Source organism: Chanodichthys erythropterus, chromosome 10 (genome assembly GCF_024489055.1).
Source record: "Chanodichthys erythropterus isolate Z2021 chromosome 10, ASM2448905v1, whole genome shotgun sequence".
Lineage (NCBI taxonomy): Eukaryota > Metazoa > Chordata > Actinopteri > Cypriniformes > Xenocyprididae > Chanodichthys > Chanodichthys erythropterus.
In genome coordinates, this window is record NC_090230.1 from 13,553,447 (window position 1) to 13,572,078 (window position 18,632).

Sequence of the window (18,632 nt, forward strand, 5' to 3'; positions counted from 1 at the left end):
CCGGCCTGTGGACCACCTTGAATTTAAAAGGCTGTAAAGCTAGATACCAACGGGTGATCCGCGCGTTGGTATCCTTTATGCGGTGGAGCCACTGCAGAGGAGCGTGGTCCGAACAGAGGGTGAATTCCCGTCCCAGAAGATAATAGCGGAGGGTGAGGACAGCCCACCTGATGGCCAAACACTCCTTCTCCACGGTGCTGTACTTAGTCTCTCTCTTAGAGAGCTTACGACTAATGTACAGCACCGGCCGTTCCTCACCCTCTATCTCCTGGGACAGGACAGCACCCAGCCCCCTGTCCGACGCGTCCGTCTGCAACAAAAAAGGGAGAGAGAAATCAGGAGAGTGAAGCAACGGCCCGCCACACAGAGCAGCCTTCACTTGGGTAAAGGCCTGCTGACACAGCTCCGTCCACTGGACCGTATCTGGTGCCTCCTTTTTAGTAAGATCAGTCAAGGGGCTGGTGAGGTCCGAATAATTAGGCACAAACCTTCTATAATATCCCGCCAGCCCCAAGAACTGTCTCACCTCCTTTTTGGTCTTAGGGCGCGGACAGGTCGCAACTGCTGCCGTCTTATCAATTTGGGGACGCACCTGTCCATGCCCCAAGTGAAAGCCCAGATACTTTACTTCCACGCGCCCAATTGCACACTTCTTCGGGTTGGCCGTGAGCCCGGCTCCCCTCAGCGACTTTAAGACCGCCCTCAAATGCTGCATATGCCGCTGCCAGTCATTACTAAATATGATGATATCATCAAGATAGGCAGCCGCATATGCAGCATGGGGCCGTAACACCCTGTCCATCAGTCGCTGAAAGGTAGCCGGTGCCCCGAACAGCCCGAACGGAAGTGTAACAAATTGGTGTAATCCAAACGGCGTCGTGAAAGCTGTTTTTTCTCGGGATAATGGAGACAAGGGGATCTGCCAATAACCCTTTGTTAAGTCCAGTGTCGAATAAAAACGAGCCGTACCAAGCCGGTCAAGCAATTCGTCAACCCGTGGCATTGGATATGCATCGAATTTCGACACAGCATTCACCTTGCGATAATCCACACAGAACCGAACCGAGCCGTCCGTCTTAGGAACCAAAACTATCGGGCTTGCCCAGTTACTGTTGGATTCTTCTATTACCCCCATTTCAAGCATCGCACCTAATTCTTCCTGAACTACTTTTTTCTTGTGTTCAGGCAAGCGATACGGCCGGCTGCGAACCACCACGCCCGGCTCTGTCTCGATATGGTGCTGAATGAGGTTTGTACGGCCAGGTAGGGGAGAAAACACGTCAGCAAACTCTGCCTGTAATTTGGTTAAATCAATGAGCTGGGAGGGCGAGAGGTGATCTCCCCCTGGGGCCAGTGCAAAAGATTGTTTTTTTATATTCGCCTCTGGCCCAAGATCATCCTCCCCGCTAATCACCGTCGCCAGCATCACTGATTCTCCCTCATTCCATTTTTTCAGGAGATTGAGGTGATAAATTTGACGTGCTCCTCTCCTATCTGAGCGTATTACCTCATAATCGAGCTCACCAACTTGCCGTGTGACCTCAAACGGTCCTTGCCACTTTGCAAGTAATTTTGAACTTGACGTTGGGAGTAATACAAGCACTTTATCTCCCGGTGCAAATTTACATAAATTGGTCCCCCTGTTATACAGCCGGCTCTGTTTGTCCTGGGCCTGTAACAAATTCTCCATAGACAGCCGCCCCAAAGTGTGGAGTTTTGTTCTCAGGTCCAGCACATACTGAATTTTGTTTTTAGATTGAGAAGGTCCTTCCTCCCAAGCCCCTCTTATGACGTCTAACACCCCTCTGGGCTGATGACCATAGAGAAGCTCGAAGGGGGAAAACCCCGTGGAGGCTTGCGGGACCTCTCGCACAGCGAACAACAGGGGTTCCAACCATTTGTCCCAATTTTTGGCGTCTTCTTGAACGAATTTACGAATCATTGTTTTAAGCGTGCGATTAAAACGTTCGACCAGCCCGTCCGTTTGTGGGTGAAAGACGCTGGTCCGAATCGATTTAATGCCCAATAATTCGTAAAGTTCGCGTAACGTCCGTGACATAAACGCCGTGCCCTGATCAGTGAGGATTTCCTTAGGAATCCCCACTCGGGAGATCAAAGAAAACAGTGCGTCAGCAACACTCTTAGCGGAAATGTTGCGGAGAGCCACTGCTTCTGGATATCGTGTTGCATAATCCACAATGACCAATGCAAAACGATGTCCTCTTGCTGATCGCTCTAATGGCCCGATGAGGTCCATGCCAATTCTTTCGAAGGGGACCTGCATTAATGGGAGGGGGCGCAAAGGCGCTTTTGGGGTGGCCGGTGGGTTTACCAACTGACATTCACGACAAGCCGCGCACCACCTGCGCACATTCTCGTGAATGCCCGGCCAAAAAAATCGGGTCATGAGGCGATTTAGTGTCGTTCCCTGTCCTAAATGACCAGCCATTGGATTAGAATGAGCCGCTTGAAAAAGCATTTCCCTGCGGCTCCTAGGAACTAATAACTGGGTTGTATCCTCTTTTGTCTGAGCGTCTTGGGTCACTCGATACAACCTATTTTTTATGATTGCAAAATATGGATAGGTAAGCGGTTGTCCAGGATGGAGAGGCTGACCGTCGATGGTACTGACCTGTTCAAACGCGCGTTTCAGCGTCTCATCCTGAGACTGCTCCAGGGGAAAATCATCGCGCTCCGAGAAAATAAGTCTCTCGATTTCGCTCTGTTCCCCTGAGGCAGTACTCAGTGGTCCCGGTTCAGTCTCTCCCGCCTGCACACTCGCGTTCCCCTCCGGTGCATTTTTTCCCCAAGAAGCATCCGTACATAAAGCCCCCAATAATTCTGTAAACGCTGGCCAATTCGTTCCCAAAATTAGCGGATGCTGGAGGTGCGAATTAACTGCCACCTCAACACTATGCTTTTGACCCCTGAATTGAATAATGACTGGCACAATAGGATACTCTACCACATCCCCGTGCACACACCGCACCTTAACCACGCGGCTATTATCCAATGCCCCGGATTGTATCAGATTTTGATGGATCGAGGTCTGGTTACATCCTGAATCCACCAATGCCTGATAGGTACCCCCCTCGATACTCACAGGTATTTGGTACCATCCAGCTTGACCGGGGGCAGCCTGCGGGACATCCGGGACCCGGACCATTGTTCCCACCTCCATCACAGGACACCTGTCCACAAAATGGCCCGGGTCCCCGCAACGCCAGCAGGCCGGCCCAGACCTCCCCGCCGCTCCAGTGGCAGAGAGTGGATCAGACGGCTGGCGTGGAGAGAGCGGAGACACAGGAGCCGTGTCCAACCCGGCTGGTGCCAGTCCCCCTGGGCGGGACTCTGGGAGTTGAATGGGGAATGTGACCATTCCCGCCCCGCCCCCGGGGCGGGACTCGAGGAGGGCCGGGTGGACGAGACCTAGGTAAAGGGACAGGGCGAGAGAGAGAAGGAGATGGAAAAGAGGGAGAGAGAGAGACTGATGGCAGGGGTTCGCCGACCCCGGGGCACGCCACCATGTGATCCTCCGCGAGTTGGATAGCCGACTCCAGCGACGTGGGGCGGTGGCACTGGACCCACTCGGCCGTTCTCCTCGGAAGCCGAGTGATAAACTGCTCCAGTACCACTCGGTCGATGATCTCCTCCACGTCACTTCCGTCGGCCAGCAACCATTTGCGGCAGGAGTCCCGGAGCTGTTGGGCCATCACGAAGGGCCGGCCGGACTCGCCCAGCTCCAGGGAACGGAACCGCTGGCGATGTTGTTCAGGACTCCGGCCGACCCGCTGGATGATGGCCCTCTTGAGGTCGTTGTAGTCCAGGAGGCTCCGCACCGGAAGCTGCTGTGCCGCGACCTGGGACTCCCCGGAGAGCAAGGGGACCAGGCGCATCGGCCACTGGTCCCGCGGCCATCCAGATATTTCGGCCGAGGTCTCAAAGAGATCAAGGAATGCCTCCGGGTCGTCCTCAGGCCCCATCTTATTGAGTGGAATATGGACGGGCACAGCATGTTGATCCGTGGCTTCCGGCCGAACCTCCCGGTCCATCCAGCTCCGGAACCTCTCGCGGTCTTCCTGCTGGGCTTGGAGGACGGCCTGGAACCGCCGCTCCTGATCTTGACGTAAGTCCAGCAGGGCCTGGTGTTGATCATGTTGCATGACCGCGAGGGATGTAATAAGTTCCGCAAATGGCGCGGCGGAGGACTCGGGCCTGGCGGCGGCATCCATCTTCCCTCCCGGGTTTCGGCACCAGTGTAACAAAGTTCGTAAATAAGGAGGGAAGAGGACAGGGTCGGCGGGTGACTACTGGCTGTTTATTAATCAGCAAAATAATAATAACAAAATAGCGCAAACAGGCACACAACCATCAACATAACGTCACTTCACTCCAGCAGCAGACAGACATCCAGGAGTGGGGGAAAACAGCCAGTAGTCCTTCTCTCTCTCCCAGGCTCCTGTTTCTCCTGGCATTAAATACTCTCTCCACGCCAATTACTGAAACAAGAGACAGGTGTTTTCTATTTGCGTCTAATCCACTCAGACACCGCGTGTCTCCTCCCTCTCTCTCCCGCTGCAGACTCCACTGAACCACGCCCCCCCTGCCACAATCGTCCCTTGCTGCAAAAAAACTGAAATTTCCAAACATTTTGAAACAGTTATGACGTAACAAAGCCTGAAATCACGTGAAATAATTCACAAAGATTTCGAAAGGGCCCTTCACTAAATGACCTGTGAAAAAAAGAAAAAAAAAACCTCAAGACAAGTTTTAAAACATCCCATTAGAAAGAGTTCCTTGTGTGCTCATAAAGTGGTAAAAATTGAATAGATATTACTCATACATGAGCTGGAATGAAGTGTGACATTGCAAGCATTTCATTTGCCATTTGTCTTGAAAGAAATTGTTAAATGAAGCAGTAACATGATTAAAAACTGCAAAGACTGCACATCAGAATCAGTTGACTGAAAAGAGAGAAGCTTAACATGAAAGTAATTATAACAAGAGACAACTTTAAGTGTAAGTTAAAAAGAACTGTTCCTAACTTTTCAACAATGCATTCACTACACTGTACACCCTAATAAGTTAGCAGAACTCAAGAAATTGAGGTAATCAGTTTTAAGATATAGATTTTCTTCTTCACAAGAATGTTTATTGCTCTTAACTTTAAATATTGAGCAATATAACGTATACAATTTGATTATACTGTGAACTCTTCAGCTACTATATGTTGACTGAATCAATAGCTGAAGTCTACGATCTGAATTAAATTAATTAACATTAAATTATCATTACCATGTCAGTATTATACTTGTGTTATGTTGTTGGTGCTGGCTTATTCTTTGAGGGTAAAAAGGATGGGGGCCTTCGACCCTACATAGGTTACAGAGGCCTCAACAAGATCACTATCCGGATCTGTTACCCATTGCCACTTATGACCACAGCTTTTGAGATACTGCAAGGGGGCTTCCATCTTCACCAAACTTAACTTGCGCAATGCTTACCATCATGTGCACATTAGACAAGGGGATGAATGGAAGACCGCATTTAACACACCCACGGGGCACTATGAGTACCTAGTCATGCCCTTCAGCCTCACCAATACTCCAGCAGTTTTCCAGGCTCTGATTGAGCATGTCTCTGGGAACATTATTTGTCAGTTTGTATTCATCTACCTGGACGATATTCTAATTTTTTCAAATTCCATCTATAAGCATGTGGAGTACATCAGGAAGGTTCTTAGGCGCCTCTTCAATAATAACCTTTATGTCAAACCCAAAAAGTGTGAATTCCATGTGACCCAAGTACAGTTCCTGGGATTCATCATTAAGCCTGGCCATATTTAATGGATGTTTAGAAAGTTCAAGCAGTCACTGACTGGCCCACTCCCTTGTCTGTTAAGGAGGTGCAGTGATTTCTTGGCTTCGCCAACTTTTACTGCAAATTTATTTTGAACTTCAGTTCTGTGGTGGCACCCCTATCAGCTCTCACTAAGGGGAATAATGCTGGATTCTGCTGGAGTCCTGAAGCAGAGTCGACCTTCAATTAACTCAAACTCCACTTTACTTCAGCACCCATTCTTACTCTCCCAGAAAAACTCTTCATTGTGGAGGTGGATGCTTCGGATGTGGGTGTTGGAGCAGTGCTTTCCCAGAGGGAGGAGGATAACAGACATCATCCAAGTGCATTCCTTTCACACTGCCTTACACCTACAGAGAGAAATTACCATGTGGGAGACCATGAGTTATTGGCTGTTAAACTGGCACTCTGGGAATGGATACATTGGCTTGAGGGGGCCAAACACTCATTTCAAGTACTCATTGACCACAAAAATCTAGAGTACATTCAGCAGGCCAAGCAACTCAACCCTTGTCAGGCACGTTGGTCTCTATTCTTCATCCGGTTTCAGTTTATGGTATCCTACCACCCTGGCTCCAAAAATATCAAACCTGATGCTCTGTCACGACATGCAAGCAGTAACCAAGACGATCCTATCACACCCATTGTCCTGAGCTCCAAGATAGTTGCCCCTGTAAGATGGGAACTCGAAAATACAGTAAGACAAGCTCAAGCCCGGGAACACGACCAAGTTCTCCGCTCCCAGGTTCTCCAGTGGAGTCACTCCTCTCATCTGACCTGCCATCCAGGCACTACTCACACCCTTTAATTCCTCCAGAGACAGTTTTGGTGGCCGACCATCGAGGAGGATACCAAAACCTTTGTAAGTGCCTCCCTCACATGCAATCAGCAGAAGATCTCTCATTGATCACCTCAGGAGTTGCTCCATCCTCTCTTTATACCTCAAGACCCTGGTCACACCTCTCCATGTATTTCATTACCAGACTCCCGTCATCCCAAGGTAACACCACCATTATGGTCATTGTTAACAGATTTTCTAAGGCTGGCAGATTCATTCCCTTGCCCAAATTACCCTCTGCTAAAAAGACTGCTGAGTAGATGTTTTTCAAGTCTTTGGCATGTTTTTCGAGTCTTTGGCATACCACAGGACATTGTCTCTGATCGAGGCCCTCAGATTTCCAGTCCTGTCAGTATTATGCTTGTGTTGTGTATTGGCCTCTAGAGGTCCTCATTGTGCTCTCATGCCCAGCTTACTCAACTTGTAATTAGTGTTATTATGTTCACATGTGTTTCGTTCAGCTGTGTGTATTTAAGTGACTCTATCTCCTAGTTTCCTTGCTTGGTGTTTAGATGTTCTGAAGCCAGTTGCCCAAGTAAGTGTTCTCTAACTGCCTTTGGATTACACCTTTCTCTGTTTTATTTTTATTTTTTGTGGACTTTCTCCTTTGATGGTTTTTGCTTTAAGATATTTGGAATAATTTTGTGGACTGCCCTTTTTGGATTGGTTTTGTTACTTGAAAATTACTTTTTGCTGCTTTTGCTCCAGCTGTGGCTTGAACTTTTATTAAAATAATTCTGCATCTCAACTTCTCCTAAGTGCGTCTTACTGTTGGTTTCTACATCCTCCAGTGGCTCAAGGATTAAGAGTATGACGCTCACACCAGAGACCCGAGTTCAGGTCCTGGCTCTGACATAACATTAATTTTCCTTGAAACAAATGTAGCATAATCATTTGGAAATGAGGGCTGATGCATAGTTTAATTCGCAGGGGGAAAAGGGGGGTGTTTTCTGTTTTTAAATAATTTCTGTAAAATTCAGCTTAAAATGACTAAAACACACAGATTTTCCGGTAACACTTTACAATAACAGTACATGAATAACCATGAACTAATACATAAATTAATAGTTACTTCAACATGAACTCATGATTAGTTAAGATATGAACTAATGAAGAGTGATCCTTAACTACGACAGGAGTCATAAGGATTCATGCATGAAAACAGCAACCTTAACTACGCGTTAATACATGTTTGTTAATTAATGCATTAATTAACATTTAGGGGTAAACTAAATAAATCAGCCTCCATAAGAGTAAACAAGAAGTACTCTGAATTTGAATTAAACGTGATTTAATACTGTCATAATTTACACTGTAATATCATAATCTGCCATCTGCAGCTTTGTGACAAATAATTGCAATGGCACATGATTATTTAGCCATTAATTACATAGATCTGTCTAATCAAATGTGGAAAATAGACTAACTACCACTAATAAATTTAATTTGATCTAAACTGTTTTCTGATTTTTATAGTTCATTTACATTTAGTCATAGCTAAATAGACATAGGCCTAGTTTATTCCCAGAACTAAAGTATGTAGGGTTTGTTTCTGGCGGGACACTCATTAGTGGCGCACGCTAGGTGTTCTCTTCTCTTGGCGCGTTTGTTGTGTTGCTGGCATTTTAAACTAATAAATGTTGACTGCTTTGGTAAGCCGAATTAATAATTAAAGACATATTTACATGTATGTTTTATTGGGGTTTTCAGGAGGTTATGTGCAGTTATTAACTGTATTTGTATTTTTGTCGTTTAAATGTATATGCTTTGATTAGCATTAGCTTGTGGACGCTCGCGATTTTACATGTAAATGTGCCTTGTGTGTCTTTACAGGTATGTTTATGGCTTGCTTTCAAGTCCATATATGTTTAATTATATAAATAAAAGTAAAATACAAATACTTTTTATTTTAGTTTTTTTTTTGTACCGGGGTGTAAAGGAATAAGGATGGCACTCTATAGTGTTTATTCATGTATTAGTTAATGATGTGTGATATGTGCATCATGTCATGACTTTACTTGAGGGGGCACAATCATAATTAACTCATTATTAACTAAGCATATACTAACATCAACTAATGGTTTGTTAATGTATACTTATGTCATGACTTTACTTGAGGGGGCACATCATACTTAATTCACTGTTAACTACTTACCAAATTCAGCTCATGATTATCATTAACTTACTATCAAATACACTTGTACTAACACAGCTATATAAGTATTCAGCCCAGTTAAGTGATGTGTGACTTTTCAAAAAGTCAGAGAATGGAGGTACAGTATGATCACGGCCTGCGTCTGGATGGAGAGTGAACTTCTGAATCTGATCCCAGCAAACGCTCCCTGACCTTAGTTCATGTTTCCTGTTTGGTTATTTTTTTGGGAACCGATTCCTCAGGAACTGATGTAAGTCACAGTAGTTTAGTTTGATAGGAAAGAATATCACAAAAAATGTTAAGACCTTTTAAGATAAATAGTGTATTTAGTATTTTATTTACATTAACATAAACTGGAAAAAAGAAAAAAAGCTTGTCTATAACATGACACATTGCAACAGTTGCTAAGTAATGATTGGTCAGTAAGTAAGGCGGAGCTTAGCAAAGGGTCAATTAGGTATTTTTTGATAACATAACTGCCAGCCATTTTACAGTTATTGTATAACATACAGTATAGCAGTGTTTCTCATGGACCCCTAGTGGTCTTTGACGTAATGCCAGGGGGTCCTTATAAAATATCTGAATATTAATTTTTGTATATTTTGACATTTGACATGTTCCCATAACAGAGGAAGATAATATATGTATAATGTACCTGACAATATGACAAGGAAAAGTCAACAAACGTAGTAGTAGTAAATTATACTTGATTGCATTTGGTTTTCACAAAGACATTAATGATACAAATGCGCCATTTTTATTCTGGGGTCCTTGAGGATGGTTCCAAATATGATGGGGGTCCATTACTCAAAAAAGGTTGAGATTCACTGCAGTATAGCATGTAGTCTAAGTATACCAGAATTCAATTGTTGCTTTTATTAAGTGCAGATAGAAGTGTTTTTTTGTTAAAATCAGGCTGAAATTTCATTGTGATCTTGAGGTTTTAATGCGTTCGCTCACTCATCGGGCCAATCTACTCAAGCGCCCAGAGATTGTAAACCTTAAAGTGCCCCAATTATGCTATTTTAAAGGTTCTTAATTTTGTTTTGGAGGTTAATAGGTTAACATGCATCAAAGGTCAAAAAAGGCTTTCATTTTCTCATAATATACATTGCACATCACTACATTTTTCAATGATTCTCAAACGACTCATCCTTTACTTCAGTCTCTCTAAATCCCTCCTTTCCGCAAGCCTGCTCTTCTCTGATTCGCCAGACGGCCCAGTCTGTTGTGACTGGTCTACTGCTTACTGTGCGCGTGGAAACAAATGCCCATTACCATAACTGATTCATTTATGGTAATGTACAGTGATTGTACACACTGTAAAGACAGAAACAATGGCGTTGATTTTACCATATCAATCCATATTACCATAACAAGTTACCAATTACCATAATGAGTCTAATGACGAAACATCAGAAGAATAGTTATTCAACCTAAACCTCTATGGCAAGGATGACTTGAGCAGGACGTTTGTCAGTGGCACGCTACTCAGTTTGACATATGAAATGTTGTAACTGTAATTCCTCACCATCAGCATTACAAGTGTATGTCCATCAACCAACCAATGTGTATATTTCAAATTTATTGCGGTGCACATGTGAAAACTGCATAATTAACTGTATCAATAACAGTGCTAACGTTAGCTGAGCACTAACGTGAAGGACTGATGTAACATTAAAGTTTGTAAAACAAATCTTGCTCCATCCTTTATCATTACTCAGACTAGTAGGAACAACAGAAAATCTGCATTAATGGACACAATTTTAGGTAATAGTGGCCCATAGCTGATTTGCAGAAATATTTCAGTAATACAGTGATAAAGTGAGTTAGCTGGAGACATACACAATATAAAACACAAAACTAAGTATTTTGAACACCCAGTGGAAAATATATACATCAATAATTAATCATATGTGCAGGCTGTGATTCTGAGGAGCAAGTTAGTCCAAATAATGTGGCTATATTGTCCCTATCTTTAATGGCGCTTTGAAAATCTCATTTAGACCTGAGAAGTTTTAGATTTGAGAAGTTATTCTGCTGTTGTATCAATGTGGTAATTTTAACCACTGACTCTTCACATAGTGTTTACAAAGAGAATTTGCTTTTGCTGAGCAGAAAACTGTCGTCTTGACATGCATACAACAGGAAGCAGCTACAGTTTTTGAGGACGGAAGTTGTTCGTGGGCAGCCAATGAACACCATAGGTGGGCATTAGGCAAATGTGTTACTTTGTGACGTGTGGCCGTCACGGAAGTGTGATTTGAATTCCTAACGACTCGTTTAGGCTGTTCAGAGTAAATTCTTTCTTTTGAGAGACAATAACTTTATTTATTGTGCACTTTCGGCTTCACAACTTTGCAGATCGTTTACATTCAGACAGCTACGCAATGCATAAAACGTAATATTCGAAAAAGCATAATGGGAACTTTAAGACCAAATCAAACAAACTGAAGCTGGAAAGCTATTTATAATCTTGTCAATTTTCTCTTTCTCTGATCTTGCTTCTCTTTACAACAAGAAAGAACATGTATTCCAAAAATAGCCAAACGCACAGTTTTAGATTAAAGCTGTAACTGATGCAAATAAGAGAGAAGATTGTGACATAAAATGTTCTTTTAAGTCACAGTCATAAAAACACAGGATGTGTCGCATCAAAAAATTAATAAACATGTCTAAAATTATTGTATTTTTTTCCACTATAAGATTCCAGTCTATGACTGAAGTGTGGTTCAGGTACCAGATTTTACAGACATCAAGTGACAACAGTACCAACATGATTTAAAATACAGCAGTTGTCTTTTAAGCTTTAAAACTGAAATGCATTTATATTACCATGAACTGCATGAACAATATGCAAAATTAAAATGAGAGGGAATGACAAGAGAAAGGTCAAAGAGAAAAGCAACAGCGTTTTCTGGAATCTGAATTGAATGTAGGTTAAGTCATGTTATCCATTACCTTGTTTTTCATAATTTCCAAAGCAACATGTCCATGCTGGCATCTGCCTAATCGACTGATTCTTGACTTAAATGATTCTGCACAAAAATACCGTTGAGTTTGATTGGATTCTTGATGATATTTCATCCAGTTCTGGACTGTTCACGCGCAATTGAGGCCAAAATTGACAAATAGGAAAATTGGAAAAGCGACACTGACATCTAACGGTAGAGAAGCGAATTACACACTGCCCTCACTGTCGTGAAATTACGCATGTCTGTATTTTGCCCACAGTTGAAAGGTCGATTCGAAGATGGCAGAGTCATTGATTTGTAACAACACACGAAGCAGGTAAAAACGTGGGTGTTTCATATTAGTAACATCAATATTAACTAGGTCTATATATATCTCTCTTTTTTTGTAAAATACACATTATAACAACAGCGTAAATGAGGTTTCTGTCACGCAGGGTGAGTTCTGTACTGAACAGAGATGTCAAACAGTTCGGAAAGAAGTTCATGTTTGACTCCAATGAGGAGACTTGCTGGAATTCTGACCAGGTATTTTTGCCGAGATGGTGCGACGTTTCGTGTTGCCTAACAATTGTGGTTTTCTCATCCTTGTAACCCCTTTTACTAACGTTTTTTAATAGGGTGAATCCCAGTGGGTTGTCTTGGAGTTCCCACAGTCTGTGAAAGTATCAGAGCTCAGACTACAGTTTCAAGGAGGGTTTTCAGGAAAGTCTTGTAAATTAGAAGGTCAGTCAACAAATACTACACCTTGAAAGACCTATCCTAAGCCTACTATGAGCTCCGAGGTTGTTAAGCGATGGTAAACGACGAAATACGCATAACCTGATATTGCTGAGTTCAACATGCTCTTGGGTCAACATTTTTGTTGATCCTGGAACAACATTCAAATCAACCAATCAGATTTGAGGGACATGTTTACAGATTATGTCAAGTTTATGCTTAAAATAATGAATTTGTCTTTCTACATCAGTGTTATTCATCTATCATTTCCCTCTGATTTTTGGGATAACGTATGGGTAGGGGTAGGAATAGACTAAATTTTCAGAGTAGAGTGTTGTTCCAGGATCAACAAAAATATGTTGACCCACCCAGGAACGCATCTAACTCAGCAATATCAGGATGTGCGATGAAATCCTTTCCTGTGATATTTACGTTTTCAGAGGTGTAAAGAGTACCGGAAAACCATACTTGAGTAAAAGTACAGATACCTTGCATAGAAAATGACTCATTACAAGTTACAAGTAACCAATTCCAATATGACTTGAGTAAAAGTCTTGAAGTATCTGATTTTAACAGTACTTGAGTATTTGAGTATCATGCTGAATGTAGGCTCAGAGATGCACTAGTCCTTAAAGGAACACTCCACTTTTTTTGAAAATAGGCTCATTTTCCAGCTCCCTAGAGTTAAACAGTTGAGTTTTACCGTTTTCGAACCCATTCAGCCGATCTCCGGTTCTGGCGGTACCACTTTTAGCATAGCTTAGCATAGTTCATTGAATCTGATTAGACCGTTAGCATCGCGCTTAAAAATGACCAAAGAGTTTTGATATTTTTCCTATTTAAAACTTGACTCTTCTGTAGTTAAATCGTGTACTAAGACCGACAGAAAATGAAAAGTTGTGATTTTCTAGGCTGATATGGCTAGGAACTATACTCTCATTCAGGCATAATAATCAAGGAACTTTGCTGCCGCTAAAGCTATGCTAAAAGTGGTACCGCCAGAACCGGAGATCGGCTGAATGGATTCGAAAACGGTAAAACTCAACAGTTTAACTCTAGGAGAGTTGGAAAATGAGCCTATTTTCAAAAAAAGTGGAGTGTTCCTTTAACACCTGAGAGACATGCCAGTGAAAATAAGAAACAATTGATTTGTAAGATGAGAAATCCAGTTTATTTTCTAAAATCAAAATAAAACTGAACACCTCAATGTTGCATAAATCAAGGTCGACACAACAACCTTTTAAACGTCTACAAACTCTCAAGTCTCAGTTAAGCTCAAGTGCACAAAAAGTAAATCAATATCCTTCAAAAAGGTCTTGTCAATATAGCAGATAAATAATGCAATGTTAAGTAGTCAAAGTCTACTGTACTTGCTGGTTTTAGCCTCATCACCAGCTGCGGTCATGACCTCATCTCAAAAATCAAACACCTGCGATCAGCAATTACCTACTAATGCACTCACATTCACGTAAAGTATTCTTGTTGACAGGTTTTGGATGAGTAAAGGCAAAACGCACAAGATATTGTACCTTCAATGTGCTTAGATGGCGATATCGCTTCTTTATATCAGAAAAAACTGCTGCAGAAAAAGTTAGGTGAAGTAATTGTAATTGCATTACTCATTACAAACGTAGTGGAGTAAAGAGTACATTTACTTGTTCATAAATGTAGTCAAGTAGAGAGTAAAAGTTGCCAATATCTTTGATACTCAGTACAACTACAAAGTAGCCAAAGAGATACTTAAAGGGGCTCTATGTAAGATTTTTACTTTAATAAAGCATAAAAATACCCCGATATATTTGCAGATATTTAGGAAACATGCTGAGTTCACCTACTTGTTTCTCAGTAAAACAATGCTACAGCCAAATATTCTACTTTGAAAATGTGCGTTCCGTGTCGGAATGTCTGTCTTTGTTTTGGTCTGTGTGAAACCATGTGCTGCCAGTTGATCCAATGGTATTTCGGCATCACAGGTTGCCAGTTGGCGGAAAACACAGCGTACTGCAGCCATTGAAACCAGCAAATAAACTGGGTCAGAGAATCGCAGATTCTACTTGACCTAAAAGCCTCTGAATCCATCTAAAAATCTCTATGAACAACTGCATATTAAAACAGATCAATCAACTCATCAGCTTACAGTGTTTAAGTCTCCTCAGCTTTCATTGTCAATAGAGGGTATGCATGGACATCACTTTCCCACCGAAAACGTGCTCCTTCAGCTAGACTGAGTGGCCAGCTGCGTAACTGGATTAATAAGAGAAACGGCGAAAACGCGAATTACCCTAAAGGTTGGACTCGAAAGTGTTTCTTACAACTTGTCAAATAAACCTAATCCATGGATATTGACATGCAGCCAGGAGTCGAGTTTCCTGACGTTTATATGTGCCTGATTTGACGCTGGGGAAATACATAAAGCAAATCTGGCTGTGAATATTTTATATAACTACAATATTGGTAGGTTTAAATATGCTTAATCACTTATATCAATGTTATATCGTCATATTGTCCAGCCCTAAAACATATATAGTTTTATAGTATAGTTTTTGACAGTGTTGTCTATTTAAAAACACCCAATTATGCATAATATAAGATGGAAAATATTTAATTGATGAGTCGTCAACATAATATATAACAACAATATATAAGGTATGATTTTTACCTCAAAATCCAACAATTCGACACAAAATGATAACTGCAAATCCATGTTTCTCTGCTGGAGTCCAGCAGTGATCCATTTGCTTTCTCTAGTTTTTAAATGTATACGTTTAAAAACTTTGTCAAGTCTATTTGTACAGTTAGCCGCAAAGCTCTTTCCCGTTTTGAATGTGTTTTTCGCGACATTCACGCTGAAAACCAATGCTGTTGCTCAGTCTTTTGCCACTCAGCGTGCGTGACCGCAGTCATAACGGTCGACGGTGACGTCACATGCATACCCTCTATTGCACTCCCTATTGTTGCTGGCAACCTGCGTCTTTTAACGAGGGGGCGGGCCAAACAATATTTTGAATTTGGACTGCAGTACCTATTTTGAACACTGGGTGTCATTATTACATAAAGCCCCTTTAAGTACAGTAACTAATTAAATTTACTCATACTTTACACCTCTGTAAGTTTGGAAGAATCGTGATAACTACCGAAGTCACATAGAGCTTTTTGTGTTTTATATGCTATTTTTGTTTTATTTTCTATTATCGAAAATGACATACACATCAATGAAACTGAAAGTTGCTATCATTTTTTCTTCCATTTTGTGACATATCAGACTGACACTGCTTCTTGAACAAGAGAAAATGTCCTTGGTCTGTCTTGGATTTAATACGGCTTTGATGTGTTGAGCCTTCCATATCAGTTTCTCGGTAAAAACTGACTTGCATTTAATAAATAATAAAAAAAAAATTTAAATGGGCGCGACTTGATTTTGTCCTCAGGAAATTGATTGTGTGATGTTGCTTAGCATACATTTCAAAGTCACATACTGCATTTTCTTGGTAATTTTTCTTAAATATTCTCACTCTGACAAATTTTACTTCCACAATCTTGCACATTCACAGTTAAACGCCTACGAAGAAACCACTTATGACATTACTTTAAAAGTGTCACTGTTGTGGCCTTTTATGATTATACTGTAATGCTCATGATAAGACTAAAGATTAAATCGCACATATACAGGCCTGAAACAAGCCTAAAACAGTTATGTTCATATGAGCAAGAGCCACCTAAATGCTTTCTCTTCTACAGGTTCTGCCAAAGAAGAGGATCTCAAACATATTTTAGACTTGTATCCAGAGGACAACAACGGTCTACAAATATCCTTCCACATGGTGCAATATTTTTCTTCCATTTTTACTTCCACTTATAAATGCATTTAATCGCCATATTCTGTCAGATTGACTGTCATTTGAACTCCACCAGAGTCTGTGGACATTTCCAGTGCAGTGGCCTTCTACACCTTTTTGTTTTCTGTCCATTCCTGGCCGATAGCCAGATTGCCCTCGTCTTCATTTTATCCCAAGCTTATGAAATCCTTGATTCTTCACCCACAGTTTTCCCATTCGAGATGCCCCTTTGGTGCAGAGGCTGAAAATAGTGTTTGAAAACAGTGCTGACTTTTTTGGAAGAGTAATTGTTTACACATTGGACATTCTGGGGGAAAAGGTTTTGTAATGTTTTGAGAAAAGGACAGAGAGGAAGTACGAAGAGGCGGGAATGCCAACCAGCTTTTCCCCCTTGTTTTCACCTCTAGATGTGGAGTTTATTCCTACCTACTCACAGGGAAAGCATCAACTGATGCTACATCTAATTTCTACAGATTATATTCACGTGCCTTTTCAGGTCAACACACATGAACGGCATATATGTAAAAGTGTTTTTTAATAATAAAAAAGTAGAAAAACAGATTGTTCTTTTATCTTTCATGTCAAAATAAAGATATACAGCATTATTGTAAGAGCAATTCTTTGCTTCATGTGTTCTCAGACGCTGAAACCGGTCCCCGAAACAGCTTCAAAATGTGATCTTCGAGAAATTTTTGCACTGCAAATGAGTTGGTAGACTCGTCAGTGATTAATTATTAAAATAAACTGGATTATTTGCATATCAATATACTGTAAGGAATGACTTGCCTTTTTTGTGGCCCAATGCAACAGCAAGGGCAACAGGACTGTATCCGGAGTCTGCCTCAAATGTGATATCTGCCCCATGTCCTAAACACAAACTTGCTTTAGTTTGTCATCACAAATAGTAAAACAAAATGTGTGAATATTCTGAATAGACTTACTTAGGAGAGCTTCAACGCATTTTATGTGATTACCACGAACCGCGTACAGAAGAGGAGTCCCACCATTCTGTTCAAAATCGAAAGCATGATTTGTTTTTCAGTAATGGTTGTGTAACATTTTTAAATACTTTTTGTGAAATGTTATAATGTATATAGCTCATACCCAGTCATAGGAATCAATATCAATGTCATGTTGTAGGAGAATATTAACAATATCTGCAAATCCTCCTGCGCTGGCCAAAGACAGGGCACTTTCTCGTTCCCGAGCAAGTGTTCTCGGGTCAGCTCCCTGATAAATGATATAATATAATTTAATATAATAATGTATTGCCTGGTCTTGGTGACTAAAAAATGTGTCTTTCTCACCTTCTGAAGGAGAAACTCCACCATCATTATCTCTCCAAATGCGGCAGCCCACATTAGTGGTGTGAAACCTCGCTCATCTTGAGTGTTAAGCAGAGAGCTGTCTGCAAGAGTACCCATACATATGTAATTTATTTATTTCAGCAAGTGTTGGATACCCTTATGTGTGTCATTTATTTATGGGTACCTTTGGATAAATGTATCTCCAGCTGTGAAATCTCTCCATGGGCTGCCAGCTGATGAATCGAGAGGTCTACAAGACATAATTAAAACATAATTATGTTTGAAAAGGCACTATTTACATTTCTGCATTGAAATATGCGTTTCATGCATATGGAAGCAGGTGACAGACTCACTATCTAAAGTGGCCGGTCGGACTGTGACTTCATTTCCACGCTGTTTGTTGGTCAGAGTAGTCGAGTGGTTCTCGTCAAGTCTGTTTTCCATAATCACTGATCATTACACCTGCTTTAAATGTGCGCAGTTTAGAAAATAATAGAGAGAAATAGCCTAAATCTAATAAACAATATTAATATGAAATAATAAAATATGTGTCTTAGGAGTATCTTACCTTAGATTCCTTACACTTTATGAGCAAAAACTATTATATTAAACTTCACAGCCTTGTAAGATCATGCTGTTTTTGTTTCCTGATTCGTTTGCAAAAGTGAAACTGAAATAGGATACTTGGATTGAGCTCAACACATACCCGCACATTCAAAGTCTACTGAATCACATATGAAGTACTTTTCTCACAATATATTTTGTACTTTTGGCAGCAAACTTAATCGCATCCTTCTTAACAATTAGAGTTGTAACTGTAGCTGGAAGTGATTTTCGTGAACGATTCGGGGGGTTTGAATGAATCTTTTAAGAATCGTTCGAGTTCACTTTCACGCACTGACTCTTTAAAGCGCGTGACTGTTTTCCTCTCCTGCCTTCAAAGAC

General features: G+C 41.5%; 2 protein-coding genes across 4 annotated transcripts; one reads left to right on the forward strand and one right to left on the reverse strand.

Moving 5' to 3' along the window:
- The first annotated feature begins 12,075 nt into the window (after positions 1 to 12,075).
- On the forward strand, positions 12,076 to 16,724 carry nr2c2ap (nuclear receptor 2C2-associated protein). 2 transcript variants are annotated; one of them, XM_067398660.1, is made up of 5 exons: positions 12,076 to 12,143; positions 12,262 to 12,352; positions 12,445 to 12,550; positions 16,283 to 16,350; positions 16,586 to 16,724. In XM_067398660.1, the coding sequence occupies exons 1-5, from the start codon at positions 12,106 to 12,108 to the stop codon at positions 16,706 to 16,708; spliced, it is 426 nt and encodes a 141-aa protein (XP_067254761.1). In that variant the 5' UTR covers positions 12,076 to 12,105; the 3' UTR covers positions 16,709 to 16,724. The 2 variants fall into 2 exon arrangements, with proteins under 2 accessions (XP_067254761.1, XP_067254762.1); XM_067398661.1 differs by having other exon boundaries at positions 16,283 to 16,365; positions 16,457 to 16,593.
- A 215-nt stretch (positions 16,725 to 16,939) lies between these two features.
- rfxank (regulatory factor X-associated ankyrin-containing protein) lies at positions 16,940 to 18,567 on the reverse strand. Of its 2 annotated transcripts, none has more exons than XM_067398659.1 (8): positions 18,256 to 18,567; positions 18,041 to 18,149; positions 17,872 to 17,937; positions 17,688 to 17,788; positions 17,485 to 17,610; positions 17,322 to 17,388; positions 17,167 to 17,247; positions 16,940 to 17,077 (listed from the first exon to the last, which is right to left on the reverse strand). In XM_067398659.1, the coding sequence occupies exons 2-8, from the start codon at positions 18,129 to 18,131 to the stop codon at positions 17,007 to 17,009; spliced, it is 603 nt and encodes a 200-aa protein (XP_067254760.1). In that variant the 5' UTR covers positions 18,132 to 18,149; positions 18,256 to 18,567; the 3' UTR covers positions 16,940 to 17,006. The 2 variants fall into 2 exon arrangements, with proteins under 2 accessions (XP_067254760.1, XP_067254759.1); XM_067398658.1 differs by having other exon boundaries at positions 18,041 to 18,152; positions 18,256 to 18,566.
- Positions 18,568 to 18,632: the final 65 nt, after the last annotated feature.